Raw genomic sequence first — 18,778 nt, 5'->3', positions numbered from 1 at the left:
CTTACTGAAAATCTTGCAAGGTCTGAAACTTCACAGGTAAACAAATTTGACATTTTCACATTTTACCGATAGATGGCAGTGTGTACGGCAAGATAAAAAAATGATTAGCCGTAACAAAGATGACAATTATATCAGAGACTCGAAAGAAGTATGACGTATTTTGTCTGTGTTATAAATGTAATCTGAGACACAAGAAAACCTATGTGATCATAATAAGACAATAACATTTCCACAGATAGTTGTTTTTAGTTTTGTTTATCTAAAAAAAAAACAATATAAGATCATCACAAAAAATATTACATTAAGACCTTTGTTCTGGGATATAACTTATCATTTTGTTATAAAATTGCGATTAAATAAATTGTCAAGATGGTTTCACTGCTCCTCTCGGATGTCACATGTCAACCACGTGTTACACTTTCCGCGTCGGTTATTCTTCACCATAGAATAGCAAAAAATAGCATTCAGTACCTCGATTTTCTTCCGAAATTCAATTACAGTATCATGTGCTCTGACTGTATGTCATGAAAGGCTTTATTTAGAACTGTCCCTAATTAGAAATTGCTGGACGTTAATCATAAATTCGAGAAGCAACATGACGTGTGCTCTGACGTCACTTCCTTTAAGCATGGAATTTAATGTGTTGTTCGTGGTTTATTCGATCTTGTACGTACAGATTTAGCCTATATCTACTTATTCTGTTTATTGCACGTTGCTTTACTACATCTTGAGTTAATATCGACGACGAGGATGAATAATGAACTTATGAAATTGATGATGGAACAAACAATTATACCTGACCAGGGCTCGAACCTGGGACTCCGATAGCGATGAGGCTGTGTAGTAATCAATATCATATATACGAACATCGCGCCTACGAAAATACTATTGCTTGTTATGATTGTATTATTTAGATGGAGGGAAAAATTTGGTAAAAAAAAATATATTTTGCTCTCAAATTTTTGCAATACTGACTTTTTGTTCTTTAGATGGGGGAAAAATTGGGTAAAAAAGGGATATTTTACATTTAGAAAGGAAAATTTTGTCCTCAGATTGTTGCAACACTGCCTTTAGCTGGCCGTATCTCATAATAATCTCTCTCCGTAAACGTGCCACCGGCTAAAGTGTCCCAGACCATAGAAATATGCACGGAACGGTTCTTACGCTTAAGTAGAAGGGGCGGGGCTAAGGGAAATTGAAAAGGGGGTCGCTCGATACGTGCAATGTGCTCGGTACCCAATGGGGGCGCTGGTGCAGGCAGGGCGTTATCAGAATACATGCACAGCCTTTCATTTTTAAAAGTAAAGATTAAGGAACCCGAACTACTTTCATGATAACTCATTATGACCGAAAGGGTAAAGGTGGCAACACTGGAAAATAGATGACTTTTCACCGCTTCTGCCAAGTTACATCGGGATTGTCGAATTAAGGGGTAGTAGGTATGGTATCAGTCCCGTCTAGATTTGTAAATTACTGTCTTTTTCTCTGTCTCGTCTCGAAATATATACGATGTGTCATTGGACGTCCGAAAGGGTGGGGTTAAGGGAGGGGCACGCCCCCTGGAAAATCAATGTCGACCCATCATCACATATTTCACATATATATTTTCATTTCAGTCAGTAATTATTAGAAGGGCGTTGTAGGAACATGATAACTTCAAATTGAATGAGTGTTTTCTGAAGGAGTAACACTATTATGGGGGGAAAATGCCTTGTTTGCCCCCCCCCCCCCCCTTGGGAAAATTATCTCCCCCAACCTTGAAAAAAATCCTGCAGACGTTCATGGATGTGTCACTACACAAACTTTCACTGCGTATAGATGTGATCAAGGCAACCAACTTTCCTCAATAATGTCTTTGCCGATCTCAGTGCCGAAGTGGTTATCACAGCTTCGCTATTCCCGGATTCGAATCCCGATCTTGCGGGTGTTCCTTCATCAATTTCATCATATCGTAACTCATCTTCGTCGTCGCGATTAGCCAAAGTAGAAGGATAGAGACGCAAAATATAAACACACAAATCCACACGGTAGGTTCACAATACCACTTTTGTCAAAGATATGACGTCACAGTTGCCTGAGTCAAAGAACTCTGATTAGGGACACCAGTGTTGCCAAATGTAACACGTTCGCACCAAGGCCACGTCACTTGGTATTTTCCCACGGGTCACCGCAAAACTATTTTCGTCGCGTGTCAATTCTTGCTTTTCTTACCGCAATCTACGATTTTATGGCAAAGGATGCAGGAAGTTGGCAATTATGCTGATGTTATTATCATCCTGGAATTAACTAAGCGAAAGAGTGAATTTAACGATTAAAACCACCGTAAGCATTAAACATTTGAAACAAAGAAACCACATCAAGATGCACGAACAAGCGAGTGAGGTAGAAGTGTAGGCGTACCAAATGAAAGTTAAAATTTTGGTTTTGAACTGTTGTAGCAGATGCGCGGAAATTCCAAGAGGTCAAGTACTTCGCAGATTACAATATGGAATCGCTTACAGATTATCTTCTTTAACATTTTGTACAAGTTATGTAATTTATGGACCTACCTTTAACAAGCTAAAGCCTCGAAACGTTAGATGTCGTTACAAGCAGGATAAGATATTACTTTCAATACACTTGTACGTTATACAGCACTCCGTGGTCAGTTCAGTTTAAAAAGTTGTGAAAACCTTTAACCAAATATGATTTGTAAGTAGCGAATACCTTCACCAAATTTTGACTTACAAGCAGTGGAATCTTCGACGATACCTTATACATTTTAATGAAGAGCTTTGAACCTTATTCGGAAATCACCCGATTGATATAGAAAACTTCATCATTTGCCTCTAGAAAAGCTTCCAAAAGTATTTCATACTTTTTAAGATGTGAATGATTTTTAAGCAGTGGGAAAATCTTCAACAAAATATGATTTTTAAGCAGGGATCATAGTCTCGTGCTGCGAAAGTCAGACGTTCTAGATTCGAACCCTAGTCAAGATATGAATGTATAGCTTAATTGTGTTCAGCGTTCACACTCATCGTAATTAGCGCTATCGTAAAACTGCACTGTAGCAGGTAAATGAATTGACGACGGTTTTGCGATACGTAAATGACCCCTTTAAGGATGAAGTACCGTATAGTATGGCAACAAGGAATTTCTGTTCACAATGAGGCTCATATCAGTGTACAGTCTCGACGGTGGGTTCTATGAAAATTCAAGCACATTTGACTGAAAACACACATTTGCAGTATACCAGCTTTCCATTAATCACAGTCTGCACTAATAAAGAAGTTGTCATGTGGTGCTTAACTTGTGAATCACCCTGTATGTATATTGGGTTATATTCGACCATTGAGGGAAGATGTCAAGGCAGAGACATCTGTTGGTGTGCTGCTACACTACGATAAACTCACGTACGATGCTCACTGAAACCAAATGAAACGTCTTTCCACTTATATTGTCTTTGGTGTAATGCTCCCGAGAAAGAGAAGGGATAATTTGGTTTTGATTTCATTTATTTGCTTCGCTTTCTGTCACTTTTGGCTAATCGCGATGATGAGGATGAGTGATGAAATTGACGAAGGGACACTTACAAAGGACACCCATGCCCGGGAATCGAACCGGGCGTCGTAGCGTACTGTGCTAATCACTTCGAGAGAAGGGTTCATTAATGTGGCTACTTTAATTTTGAAAAAGTAACGTTACAACAGATATTAAGAAAAAAATATTGTCATGTTATTTCTCATGGCTATTTGCAGTTAATTTGTTATTTTCAAGCCACGGGCACTGTAATATGACACTCTTACAGGTTATTCGAGTACATTCAAGTGAGGTCCATGACCTGGGTTTGGTGTCAGAGGCAGAAAAGGCCATATGGTCAACCATGCGATGCACAGCATGTGCGGGAATTAATACAGTTGGCCTGGCTGTGTTTGATAGATCACAGCGAGAGAAGCTGCGAAATTTCACATTAAATGGGACAACTCATACTATCAGCACACACACGCACGCACATACACACACACGAATGTTTTCGGGGGGCGTTCGGCTCGTGGCAGGGCACGAATTGAATCCGCATATCTTTTAGTACTTTGAACCTGTGTCCCAGCGAGGAACTAGTAACTGCAAGGATTGCATACAGCATGATCGCCACAACAAAATTGCAATTTTCAACGCCAAAGTTTGCAGTGCGAGTTAGTGCAATCACACAATGAAGGCTATAATACTTACAAGTCTTGGTACCACACGCGGTATTATGAGGTTAATATCAGTCAGTGTCGTACCCAAGGGGTGGTTGGTGGGGGTCATACCCCCTTTTGGTCAAGTATTCCTAAACAAACAGCGTCAAAGGCAGGAAATGTCAAAATGAGGACTGGCTACTAAAACAAAGTATACATAAAATCCCCTGTCGAAAATCCTGAGCACGCCACTGATATCAGTGGCGGATCCTGAAAAGCTTACCTAGTTTATCACAACAATTCTTATTTGTTGAATATATAGGCCTATTTATTATGCACCTCCCATTCAGATTAATTAGATATAATAGAAATAACATATCAATGAAGGCATGCAAGTAAAAAAAGACAGGAGTTGGAAAACGTGAAGTTTTCCAGCAATTTTTATATTTTTCAAAAAAATTCCCCATTTACCTAAAATTGGACCTGGAATTTTCCCTTCAGAGTAACAACACTGCATCTGCCAAGCATGGCTCAGAAACAGAAAGGAACAAGCAGTTTTCTCCCGCCAATGTTGTTTGCAGCGTGTTTTTGAATAGCCACTCACACACTTTCTTCTCGGCTCCCTCGCCTTCCAGGGAATGAAACCGGGTCGTCGGCAATATGCGTTGGCGAACAGATCAATGGCGTACACCAACCAGTCTTTAAGTTCTTTAAATAATTTAAACAACTTGTTTGCATGATATACAGAGTAATTCAAAATGAATGGTGCAACTTTACACAGTCATTATGACGTAACTATTTATGATAGAAAATCAGCAAGGCATCAACATGATGAAAAACTGTGGAAGTTTTACTCACATGACTCACATTACAAAGATTCAATATAGGTACCACGTAATGCGGTAAACATCCAAACGATAATCAAGTACATGCTATGCACGAGACAGCAAATCATTGTCCATGGTGTCGAAGGCACTAACAATTCACAGTTGTAACTTTGGCAAATCTTTCGGAAGGGTGAAGCATGTGCATTACTACCAAAACGCATGTGGAAATGTCTTTGCAACATTGTGAGTGAATCAGTTCTTGATATCTCCAACACACAATACACCTTCTACTGGTCACTAGCCATTTTGCAACACTGGCGATTCTGGTGGAACAGCGGCAAAGCAGCATAAGCTCACTTAGTGACAAGAAAACTTCCAGAGTTTTTATTTATATTGAGACCTTGTCTGATTTTGTATCATAATAACTGTGTAAAGTTGAACCATTAATTTTGAATTACCCTATACATTAAAGCTCAAGGTATAAACAATATGAGAAATTTCGGTTTACTGGCGGAAACATGCATAAAATAATGTTTACCCGATATATGTTCCCGCGATATCGTACTGGCGTTAATAAAGAACGAAAATACCTTAAGAGTCAAGGAAACGACAGACCCTTCGGGACAAGACCGAGTGAGGCACGCCTATGTTAAATCGAGGCGATTTTCTTTGCCCACCTCGTAATGGAGTGGTTAGCACGACACTACGGGTCGCGAGTTTGAATCCTGGCCTGGACATGGGTGTTCCTTGCGAGTGTCTATTCATCAATTTCAGATCACTACTCATCTTCATCTTCGCAATTAGCCAAAAGTGGCAGAAAAGCGAAGTAAGAAAAACAACAATCATCCAAATTCACTTTCCACGGCGAGTTCCTCAGACATATCAAGCAGGCGCACCTAGTTCGAGTGGACGAGTCCAAACAGGAAAGGGGAGGTAGGCAGAAATATGCGCGAAACAACACATTAGGTTTGAGATCAATATTTCCCTTGTTTATTATATTTGTGATTTGTTATGCCCATCACAACGGTAACAAACCGCATGGAAGTTGAAAGAAGACCTTGTTTAAGAATATGCTTCCTGTCTGCGTTCCACTTGCAGCAGTCACCCCTACTATGTCACTGAAAATTGGACTCATCCAGCTAGGGTATGCGCATTTACGTCGAAGATTAGACGGGTTTAGGAGTGGAATCAAATCCTAATAATCGAACCGTCTCTAGATGTCGCCATGATCATCAATGAAGTCTTATGCAAATAAGTGCTAACGGAAACATAGATATAAAGCTTTCTGCAACTCAAAGAGAGCACGATAATGTTTCCTTCTTCACTTTTGAGTTAATTGGAAGAAAGCATAGTGCTGACACTAAAGATGAATGGCGAGGTTTCAAATGTGCACAGCAAAAACCTTCTAAAAATGCAGTATAGTCGAAAAAAACAAAAAGTTGTTACGAAAATGCCCAATTAAATTCTATCCTCATGAATAGTCAGAAAACACGACGGAAAACAAAAACGAAACATTATCAAACAAATGGTGACAAAGCCAGCAAGGCCTGCAAAAACAGATGACGAAGTGGCAATGAGTCATTTTAAAACGCGGAACTTCTGTTTCATACGTTAGTAATTAGTATCCGGATTGTATGACGTTTCTACTATGTAGGAAACACACATTAACAGACAATTTGTAAAAATTAGTTTCTCTTCCGATATTTCATCCACAATATAAAGGTTGCTCGCATTTCACTTGTCTTAAAACGTATTTTCTCTTCTTACCTAATAATTTCCACCCTTTGCCCATACAAAGATATTTTGTTCTAAGAACTTTTTTTTTAAATCAGGCGAAATAAGCAACTAGGCTACATTTCGATCACAACCGTTTCACATGTCATATTAATAGTAAAGTTTATAATTAATAGATTAATAAGATTAATATGTATTATTAATATTATTATCAAAGTACTGTAGGTCAATTTATAATAATGATTATTACTATTGAATGATAACGTGAAAAGACGGTGTAGGAATAGATGAAACAGCACGTATTCATTATCTAGTTTGTGTCTAGATCACTAAAATTTGCGTAAAACACCTTCCCTGCCAAAGATATTAATGTAAAAAAATTTTAAAATGTTTTTGTTATTGAATAACAAAAAGGTTATTAGGCCCATCTGATGGAAAGTCCATGATTATTATTTTTATGCGTATTAATAGTGGTACGCATGAATTACCACAGGCACTTTCAACTTTTATCTCCATTGCTCTTTAACTTTGCCTTAGAATATGCTGTTAGGAAGGTAAAAGAAACTAAAGAAGGACTAAAATTAAATGGTGTGACTCAGTTGTTAGCATATGCAGATGATGTAGACTTACTGGGGGATGATGTGAATACAATTTAAATAATGCTAAAATATTTTTCAAAACTGCTAAAGAGATAGGTTTGGAAGTTAACGAAGAGAAAACTAAATATATGCTTACAGGCCGAAACCAAGTGTTAGGTAATAAGCAAAATCTAATTATTGATAACAACTCGTTTGAACCAGTTTCCAAATTCAAATACTTAGGAGTAATATTAACAAATGAAAATTATATTAAAGAGGAAATAAAATGTAGGCTTAATTCAGGAAATGCATGTTACTTCTCTCTTCATAAACTTTTGTCTTCTCGTTTAATATCTAAGAAACTAAAAGTTAAAATATACAAAACAGTAATTTTGCTTGTAGTATTATATGGATGTGAAACTTGGTCCCTTACATTGAAAGAGGAACATAAATTGAGAGTATTTGAAAATAAGATCCTTAGAAAAATCTTTGGACCTAAAAGGGATGAGGAGACAGGTGAGTGGAGAAGGTTACATAATTTAGAGCTACATAATTTGTATTCATGTCCAGATATTATTAGAATAACTAAATCAAGAAGACTTAGGTGGGCAGGCCATGTGGCACGAATGGGAGAGGAAAGAGGAGTGCACAGGATTCTTGTTGGGTACCTGATGGTAAGAGACCTTAGGAAGGCCAAGACGAAGATGGAGGGACAACGTTGAGATGGACCTAAGGGAAATCGGTAGGGATGGAAGAGAGTATATAGAACTTGCGCAAGATAGGGAAAGATGGAAGGCCTGTGTTGCTGCAGCCATGGACCTTCGGGTTTAAGAAGGCTAGGGAGTTAGTTAGTTAGTTACGCTGTATATTCGCAATCTATATAGTGGAAATAAATCAACGTCATACAACACTAAACAAAACAAGTATTTTTCTTATTTAATTTTGGACTTGGTAAGTCTTTCCGGAGGGGCCGTAGCGCCCTCTAAATATGGCCTCAGAAAGCAGAGCTGACTCGATGACTCGGTTGGTAAAGCAATGGAATGGTGTGTCAGACGCCCTGGTTCGAGTTGAACTTTCGTTTAAGTTAAAAAGACGAGTACAGAAAGAGAAATATAGCAAAAGGTTGTTCTTTGGATTGGACTACTTCTGCCACAAGTGTTGTTTCGCAACATGTCATTACTTGTGAGTCGATAGCAAGGGTAAATGTTTGCTATGTTCACTATTGGATTGTTTTTTACCTTGCGGCTGGCTTTGGTTACCCTAGAGTCCCAAGAATTATGTATTAAAATACTAATTATAACAAAAGGGGTCGGAAAGTTTGAATATGGCCCAGTCACTTCACGCCGGTCGGGACTGGAATTTATGTTCACAGTGGCATCCCTGACACTGAAATGTAACCCTACTGGGTTTGGTTTAATTGATTTTGTGTTTGAAGTCCACTTTGTGCACAGTAAGGCTAATCGGGACTGGACCTACAGTTTATGGTGGGATCCGAACCACTATGTGCCTCGCTGGGTATCGAACCCGGGACCCGTAGATTACAAGGCAACGACGCTACCACTGCGCCATCGGGGAGGCCCCATAACCCTACTGGGAAACGAACACGGGCCCTCTTGATTACAGTGTTACAGTGACACAAAGAGTATTAACTACTAGAATTAGTTCCTAAGTATAATTTAAACGCACAGACCGATCTCTCTCCGGGGCACTTTCAGTAGCGTGCCCAGGATTTTTGAAACGGAGGGGTTATGTATATTTTCTTGGTAATCAGTCCTCATCTTGCCTTCTTTTGACGTTCTTTTTTCAGAAAATCTGGGCTAAAGGGGGGGTTATAACCCCCACGAACCCCCCTTGGGCACGCCACTGGACACTTTCGTGTCATCCCTGACCTTTCGAGCAAATACTGTCAGTTTCTATCGCATGGATTACAAAGACCAATTCTACAACCAGATCTTTCATTCTCCTAAACCAACGAACACACAGGGTTGTGCTCCGACGTGGCAACAGCGCGAACCTCTGCCACCCGCCTAATTTCATTATCGTGCGTTTAGTATCAATGCGATCACTAAGTCTTAGTTCTAAGTATCCAAGTGGATGTTTGCAATTACGATCAATGTTTCCATATGTAAAGTTGATTTTTTTTTTTACTTTTACCTCCTTGCTGACCTGCAGGGAGGCGATTAGCGGTTTGCAAACCCTGAAGTTTACAAATCGATGCACACCTATAGGCTACGGGATGTGCCCTGGTACACCTAAAGGCTCACTTTGTTTTATTCAGTACAATTAAAAGCAGAATTTTAGGAACACTAAAGGACCTCGCGCACCGTGATGCGGGGAAACACAAAAAAATCGGCAACATAACTTCTGTCGTCTGCTTCTATTGAAATCAAATGGTGTAACGCTTACAACAGGGGAACGTGCGGAACCGAAGCACGGAATTTCCGGGTAGAAGCCTGCAGGCTATCTTGAGGGTTATGGCCCAATGAGATGCCGGAAGCGAAACTGTTCAGTTCTCAATGCGCGTTAAGCTTAAGGAAGTCGAAAGATTGTTCATTTTAATAGAAGAGTGTGGTAGCCGATCGTAACTTTCAGTAGAATTCATCTGACATTAGTGTACTAGATATTTGGAGCAAAAGAAGTATAGGAGGGCAAGATTCCAAAATAGACCTGTTGCGTTCAATTGTTTAAATAAATACAATTGGAGGCAAGGACAGTTTACTTTCTCTTCTTAGATACGGTTTAGCATAGTGAAGGGGCTTTTTTTACATTTTTCAAAAATTTAAGTATTAAAGGAAGGTAAATTATGTGTGTCGGGGGAAGGTGTCATTACGTTACATAAAATTTATAAAGATCACAAAAATACTACATTTTTCTACATCAAAAATATATCTTGAGGTGTTAATTGACTGGTACTGAAATCATCCCTTACACACCCCATACTGCTTCAGACGATACAGATATTTATACCACACAAGAAAGTGCACAATATTCAATCACAGTGCCTACAGTACATTCAATCCCCGGTCGAATGAATGAAACTCCCCTTCGTTCCTAAAACTTTGGAGCTGTTGACCTTTGATGCAGGTGCGAAGGAAATTTGCATAATGACAGTCACAGATTTCTGAATAAATGGAGGCCGCAACAGGGGAAGTGAAGGTACAGATATAGAAGCTCCCCTATGAAAGAACTTGCAAAGTCTAGATAATGTTCTAAATACTTGCAGCTACTTTGACTTCAACTCATAAACAAGATGAGCGAATGTAATAGTTGCTGCTCAGTGGCGTAGCGCAGTGCCATGGGCCTCCCTGCAACTAAAATATTGGAGGCCCCTTACTAAAAAAATTATCGAAAGTACTACAACGTATATATATCATTGATGACGTCAGTGGGTAACGAACGTACAACAGTTAGCTAGCCCCCTTTTGAAGTGTTTAACAATTAAAACAAAATTAAACTACCTTATCACACTATAGCTAAAAATGTAAAATAATCTGTAACACTTAACAGGTGTAGACTATGTGGGAAATTTCTCTCGGTTCTTATTTGAATATGAAAAGACTTGGGCCCACTTTGAAAATATTTGGTGGGAAGTTACATTTTAAATACTACACATAAAACTAATGTTAGAGGTAAAAGTTCATGAATTACCAAGTTTTCTTGTTTGCGTGGCAACAAAAAACAGACTGTCCGAGCAACTGAATCTTCCTACTGGATTCATAACTGCAGACAATACTCAAAGATTCCGACAAACGGAGTGAGATGAGGGATTTTTTTTCCTATTTTAAGCGATCTGCGATCAAATAACTTAATACGGCATTTCTGAGGGCCCACACATTAAGTTGCCATGGCCTTTTTAATTGAGTCAGTACGTCCTGCTTATTATCGCATACATTGTCTTATGATATATTACTGGGAACCCACTCGACCACGTTCCACATGAAAATAAATAAATAAAACAGTCGTGAAGTTATTCGTGGTGTCCCCATACTCGTAAATTAGGCACAGTAACTCTATCGATACGTATTCTAAGTTCACCGATCGGCGGTTTCTATTTAGTGCTCACCTCAGTGAATTTCGAGTTCAAATTTTGTCATTGTTTACCTACATTTTGTATATTTAAAAAAAAAAAAAATAACCGACTAGGTGTTGAATTTCTGAAATTACATAAAATTTCAGGAGCGCAGAGAAAACATTGATGGGCCCCCACACCCCCTCCCATTGCGGGGGTTGCCACTACGCCACTGCTGATGTTCATGTTCTGTGGATATATCCTTAATGTTGTGAGCTGTCTACATTTTCACTCTTCGCTGCAAACAAATTATACAAAATAGTTTTACCTAATGCCAAGGAGGCTGACGGCAGTGGGAGGCTGGAACTCATTTTACATTACAGAAAACTTCGAAATCTATAAATTAAAGAAATAATTTGACATAATTCTCGAGGAGGTACAGTCAGTCAATGGTACCAAAAAAATGTAAATTTCCATTCTATTACTATCACGAAATTTGCCCGTTACAGCCAGTCCGGTGACTAGGCCACTGGGTGTCGGCAACAAGTGTCAAAATTATAAACTGCAGGTTAAGCAACTGAAAAATAACCGTGGCTTCTTGCCAAGACAATGAAGAAAGAGTGAGCAAAGATAATGGAACACTTACATAGCAGAAGATGCCCTTCGTCTCTGCAAAAGGTGAAATTCCCGCGAGGCGGAATCGGGTCGCAGGAGGGCAGTGAGGCGGTCAACGCAGAGTGACCTTGACCTGTCCCTCTGCTGAGGTGTCGCCAGTTCTTGCTGCTCCAACACCCGCTTCTTCACCCGATCCCCGCGCAATCGGTTCACCAATTTCACGTCCAGGCACAACATGGCAAAATTCTTTGCAAGCACTTTCCACACACACCGGCAAAGTTGACGAACGGAAACTAACGTTGTTGTCACTCACTCACGTATATCTCTTCAGACATGTTCGTGCGAAGTACAACACGTAGTGTCACTTTTGTTTTCCCACGTGCCCGATTGTACGCCCTCAGTTCACGAGAGCACCGCTTGGTGTTGCCAGCACGTCGACTGCGAGAGACCTCATGCTTCGCTATGCTAAGCCGTGGCACGTTGTTCGTCGCGAGGCGAGCAAAACACTGATAAGCCGAACGTGTTCGAGGCGCCCCCACTGCCACCCGCGCCGGGGCCGAGTTGACGCCGAAGCGGAAACTTTGCTGGCAGCGTTGCCAACCGCTAAAGTGAAGAAAACTCCAGCCATTATGTTTTAGTACCGCAACTTTTTCATTGTTCGCGCTCATAATAGTGTGGTAAAAATCTGATATTCCTCGGACACCTATAACTTCTTCGTTTTGTCAATTTTTGACATTTGTACTTACCTATCTGCTTCGCGGAACATTCTTTAACATGTATTCACGTTTTTTTGATCACCGTAATTGCAATTTTTTTTTAAAAGAAAGTGGTTTTGTAACTGAAGAACGTACGTTTCCGCAAATGGTTTGTGGGACTGTGTGTCAATGGTTCGTGGAGCTATGTGTCAATGGTTTGTGGGGCTATGCGAGAATGTGTGGGGCTACGCATATTTTTTTCGAAACCAATTTTTAACTATTGTAACCTATACGTGACCCTACCTAACCTAACCTTACCGAAAATGGTTCGTGGGGCTATGCGTCAATGGTTACATTTCCGCTATGAAACATTCCCGCATCACACAAAACACCTTCCAGATGTTAGACAATGCTACAGGAACTTATTACCGTAAGTAGTTTCTTCTGTAAAAATGAAGAAATCTGTCAGGGGAATATCAGATTAGTACCAATAGTGTCGATTACATCCCAAGCCAAACATTCGCACCAGTGGCGGCGATTGGGTTCCAAAACCGGGGGAGACAAACACAATATATTTCCCTTTGTATATAAGGTTTAGCCTAGTGCGGGGGCAAAAGTGGCGAAAATTTGGAGGGCAACTGCCCCCCTCGCCGCCTCTGATTCGTACTGTATAGATTCTACTCCCACTTTTGGCTTACGGCGATGACGAAGCTGAATGGTGATAATAAGATTGATTGGATTGTTGTTTTAAGTCCACATTGTGCACAGAAAGGCTAATCGGGACTGAACCTACAGTTTAAAGTGGGATCCGAACCACTGTGGCTGCGTCCACCGGGTCTCGAACCCGGGACCCTCTGATTACAAGGCGACGACGTTACGACTACACCACCGAGGAGGCCCGTATGATAAGAAAAAACTGATGCAATGGCATCCACAGAGAAATACCACCCGGCTCGAATTCCGGCCTCTTCATCGTTCTTTGCAAATGTCTCTCATCATGTCATCACTCGTTCTCATGTTCGCGATAAGTGTCATAAAAGCAAAATAATATAAACAAGGCCGCCCACAAGATTTTTTCTCGGACAGAGGGGGGAAGTGCCCTCCTGCACCCCCCTGCGGTCGCCGTTGAAAATAAACCGAACCAATCAACAAAGAAATAGACGCCGGCTAATTTGCGAAGATGGGGATGAGTGATGAAATGATGAATGGACATTCACAAACAACCATGCCCGAGCGGGATTCGAACCCGGGAGTTTTATGTTACAGGCCATACTTCTTAAGTATCAAGAGTAAACTTTCCACCTAACTCTATGTAAAAGTCATAAAGAATAATAAAAAGCTGTTGTGATAAATATTCTCAGTGGTGAAGCGAGTAGAAGTCTTTCCAAGTGCATAACAACAACAAGAACAACAACAATAATAATAGCAACAATAATAACAATACTAATAATACTAGTAAGGAAGAGTGGGGTAATGGTGAACGCGGGGTATTCGCGAACACACAAGTTTCAAGAGACTTGATTGGTGCTTCCATCTTCCGCGTACTACTGGATATACATTTCTTGTATTGCCATTACTGTAGAAGCCGTTGTTCATTAGTGAAACAGTTTTTTGTGTTTACGATTTGTTATACGTAGAAGAAGATACATTTCGGAGGGTGGTTAGTGTTATTTGCTTCAACTTCATTCTAGAATTCACATATGAATTAAAAAGTAGACAGTTAGGGAAGTTTCTCTGTATTTTTTTGCATTGAATACGGAAGGTTGGAACTTCAGTATTGCTATATAATGCAAATGGCGAGTTTTGTGAAAATGACGAACTGTCGTCATCCTCGTGTTCGCCATTATCTCGCGCTGTTAAATGAAAGTTCTCCCTCAATTTCTCTATTAAAAGTATACGTTTATTGATTGGCATTATCAATTATGTAAATATATTGAGTGAGATATATAAACGGTTTGAACTGTTAGTTTTGTTGTATTGCCTAACAGGGTTTATATTTTGGCTCTTATTATCACAATTTCCCCTAGGTCCTCTTCGGCAGCTGCCGATCACTGTTGCCAGCTTCGCTCTTTTGGAGCCAGATCTGGCTCTTTCGTGCATTCTTTTTGCTGTGAACTGTGGCACCCGCCCCCTGCCCCACTATAATGCCACCACTGGCTCCGGCCCACAAATACCAACTTTTGCCATGAGTGTACATTTTGTATATGACGTGATATTATATATTGGCTGCGTCACTCACCCTCTCTTACCTCCCCAGCTACTTTTATATATAGTGCCGTGGCTAAGGTGAAGATGACAATATTGTTATCCGGGGATCCTTTATTTTCGATTTCATATGAGCATCAGTGGATTATTGAGATGGGTGATAACCGCCATATCGAGGCGGTGAAAATTAAGAATAAATTGCCATTAGTTTAAAGCTAACGGTAATAGCAGCGCCCCCACTTCCTCGACACCTAAAATTACCCTACGTGCCACTTTATGCAGCCTTCGTTAATCTAGAAACTTGAAAGTCATCTTTAGCTCTATTTAAGGTGAAATTTAGATCTTTTATGCACATCAGGTTTGGCAACACTGCCAGGATGGACGTGGGAGGCAAGGAGAAATGCATTACGCTTATGGGACCATTATTTTATTCGTTCTCTCGGGAATATCAAACATCCAATGACGTAGAACTGTACATGGACAGAGAAGGGACACGTTGAACTATGTCATAGTAGTAGGAAAAGTCGAAACTCCCATTTGATTAGCCGTAACTTGAAGTTGAAGTTGATTTCCCATAGGAATACATGGGATTCTGTAAATACTTATTGATCATATTTTTCAAACATTGTGTCTAGCTTACTAATCAACTTGAAAAACAGTTTCAACTTGCAACATGGAGAGACATTAATACTCTCTTGCATACTAATTCCTTTTTTTTTAGCACTGCCCAATCCGACAATATTGAAATAAATGCACAACTTTTGCGTAATTGTCCCTCTTCGCCTTAAGTTAAATTGACCTCTTAAGAAGTAACAAAACTTCTTAAGTAACATAATTTTTATATACCGCAATATCGCCCACGCTGGGTAATAACGAACATTGCCACATTTCATATGACGTAATATTACTAAACCAGGATTGAGTCTAACATTGTGAGCAATAACCATCACAAAGTACTGAATAAGTGAAGTATAATTCGAAGCATTTTAGTTGTTAACAAGTAATCCAAGTGTTCACCATTACCCCACTCTCCTTACTAACAATAATAATAATAATAATAAATTTGAAACAAACTTGATTGATTTCAATTGTCTTATATACTACGTTATTATTGTATAATTACAATAACAATTATTATTATTATTATTTATATTTTATCATTTATTCTATTCAAGGGGCTTGGCCCCTACCCTTTTTCTGGCGCCGCCCATGCTCCAATACAAAAGTTTCGCGTAACGAATTGTCTAGTATGGCAAGCTAGGCTACGTGTGTCGTATTAAGGTTGGATTGGAGATATAGCTGGGTTCCACATCACTTTCCGAGGCGCACACACATGCGTGTGTGTGTAATCCACAGCGTTGATGCCGGGGTCTTGCACCCCCCCCCCTTCCCCTGTTGATAGCGGCATTGCAACCTCATTTCGGCGTTTATCTGAATGTATTAGGGCCGCCGGGAACCAGCTGCTTCAAACAGTTGCATTCGAAAGATAGAACATTCAGGCCAACAGACTAACTTGTTCAATGGATCTGATCTAAATGCACGGGTTTCAATACCCCTTTCATCAAAAGCGTGCTCTCGGGCTTTGTGTGTTTGAGTGTTATTGCTGTGTAATCGCCTCGATGGCCTATCTTCTGTAGTGCAATCCCACAACAGCAGGTTCCGGGTTCGAGTCCTGGCGTGGCCAATTGAGTTTCGCTCCTTCAATTTCTTCTGATCATAATTCATCTTCATCGTCGCCATGAGCCAAATGGAGACAGGGAATCGACGTAAAAATAGCAAAAATTCTAAACTATATAAATATTACTGCTGTGACCAAAGGCGTGCCCAAAGCAAGGGATTGAGGATTCGATCCATCGAAAACACGCACAGACAGACAGAGAGAGAAAGAGAAACGATAAAGTGAGAGAGAAAAAAGAGAGACTCAGGGAAGGAAACCGAAAGAGGGAGGAAAGAGGAAACTGAGAGGGGAAAGATAAAAAGATATCAAGAAAGAGAGAAGGGGACAGAAAGAGATGTGGGGACAGGAAGAAAGGGGAGATGAGAGAAAGAAGAAAAGAGACAAATAAAATGACAGGGGAAAGGAAGAGCGAGGTAGAAAATGCAAAGTGGAATGGAGGGAGACAGAGAGATAAAAGAGAAGAAACGAAGAGAGAAAGACAAAGAGGGAGGCAGAGGGAGAAGGGAGAGGGGAGAGAAAGAACGGGAATAGGAGGAAGGGAAACATGGAGAGAAGGGATGAAAGAGAAAGACAAAGAGAAGAAAGAACAGAGAGAGCAGGAAGACAGGATGAAAAGAAATGGAAAGAAAGAAGAATATAGATAAATAAATGAAGGGAGAGAAGGTAAGAGAGTGAGGGAGAAGAAGAAGAGAAAATACAGAGAGAAAGAAAGGCGAGGGAGGGAGACGGACAGAAAAGAAAAAGGGAGATAAAGGGAGGTAGAAAGGAGGAGAAAAAGTGAGAGAAAGAGGGACACGGAGGATGAGATACAGTGCTAAAGAGGACCTCTTGTCAACTGGTTCTCCTGACTGTTTTCTGGCAATGTCCATTCTGTGCCTTCTAAGAGATATAGTACTATATGAGCCTACTGTAACATGGAGACCAAAATGGGCGTCGTAGAAGTGCAAAGAAACTACCTTCTATGGCCAGTTGTTAAATAGCGAAACATATATTGCATTCTTCTTTTCTACTTTTCCTTGATTAACGTTATGTGCCAATACAACAACGGAAAAACGAAATCGTTTCGTAATCAAGGGTTTCGATGTTCGATTCTAGGAAACGATACATTTATGTGGTTCAGGATTCCACTTTAAGAGCCACTATTTTGAAAATCAGACAAAAAGGTGATATTTGGATAGCTTTATTTTTTTTAATAAGTTGATTTTCTAAGTTGAGGTAGATCATGAAAAAATAATAATGTTCAATTTTGAGACCCCGAAAAAAAATTCACTCTCCTGTAAATATGTTTAAGGTCATATCCTCAATCAATTTTTCATGAAGAGTGAAATGTGAGTAAGTTTGGATTTTTGGAAAGAAACAATGCCCCATCAAAACAATCGGACGTTTATGAGCAAACAGTCTTACATTAACAATACATAGAAACAAAAGTTTGGGATCCTGTTGCTTTCCAAAGATACATTTCAAACTTACTCATATTTAAAGTTTCATGAAAAATTCCATGGCCATGAACTTCAACATTTTCTACAGGTAGGGGACATTTTTTCAGGGTCTCAAAATTGAACATTATTCATTTTACATGTCCTCTTGAAAATACAAAAAAAAAAAATAATAAAAATAAATAAATAAAAAAAAGCCGAACAAAAAATACAACTATCTCACTTTGTCTGAATTTCAAAACAATGGCTCTTAAACTATACGTTCGTTGAAATATTATTATAATTTATTATTATCTTAATAGAGTTACAATTAAGCCGAACAATATTTCATTATTAATACAAGTAATGGCTTGATGATCTATGTAGTAAAAATACATACACGATAAAACTACGTCTAACAAAAATGAGGCGATTTAAAATGTTTACATGATTTGTAGAATGTTCTTTAGTATTATATACAGTAAAACCTCGTTAATCCGGATCCCGACAAGCCGGACTTCGCTTAATCCGGACAGGCAAAAAAGAAAAGAAAAAAAGCAGAATGCAAGGTTTTAAATGTGGCTAGAAGTCAAGAAGAGACTTTGTACTGTATAGAGTATTTGGGCCTATGCTCTTTAAATACACCATAATAAACGTATCTTGTTGCTATAAACGGAGTTTTAATGAACTTTTTACTGTTCTCTTAGGTTATTTAACTCACTCCGGACTTTCGTTAAACCGGTCAACTTATCCCCCCATTAGTCCATATTTACGAGGTTTTACTGTATATAGCATATACGTATATTGAAAAGAAATCGGAAGTGAAGAATGTGTGGGAGTGTATATGGGTGGTGGAAATGAC

At 39.5% G+C, this 18,778-nt stretch overlaps 1 protein-coding gene across 2 annotated transcripts in view; it reads right to left on the bottom strand.

The window, feature by feature from the left end:
* Positions 1-18,778, bottom strand: part of LOC145977740 (GTPase-activating Rap/Ran-GAP domain-like protein 3) — a 742,197-nt gene that overhangs the window by 448,692 nt on the left and 274,727 nt on the right. The window contains exon 1 of one of the 2 annotated variants that reach the window (XM_083109992.1): positions 11,955-12,440. The exons of the other annotated variant lie outside the window; for it this stretch is intronic. Coding sequence (XP_082966118.1) covers positions 11,955-12,160 — 206 coding nt within the window. The 5' untranslated portion in view covers positions 12,161-12,440. Of the gene's footprint in view, positions 1-11,954; positions 12,441-18,778 lie in introns of those variants that run through there. 2 annotated transcript variants of the gene reach the window in all.

This window comes from Lepisma saccharinum, chromosome 23, assembly GCF_977018435.1.
Source record: "Lepisma saccharinum chromosome 23, izLepSacc3.1, whole genome shotgun sequence".
In the NCBI taxonomy this organism is placed as follows: domain Eukaryota; kingdom Metazoa; phylum Arthropoda; class Insecta; order Zygentoma; family Lepismatidae; genus Lepisma; species Lepisma saccharinum.
The sequence above is the reverse complement of the archived record's forward strand: the minus strand, read 5'-3'. Positions and strand labels throughout refer to the sequence as shown.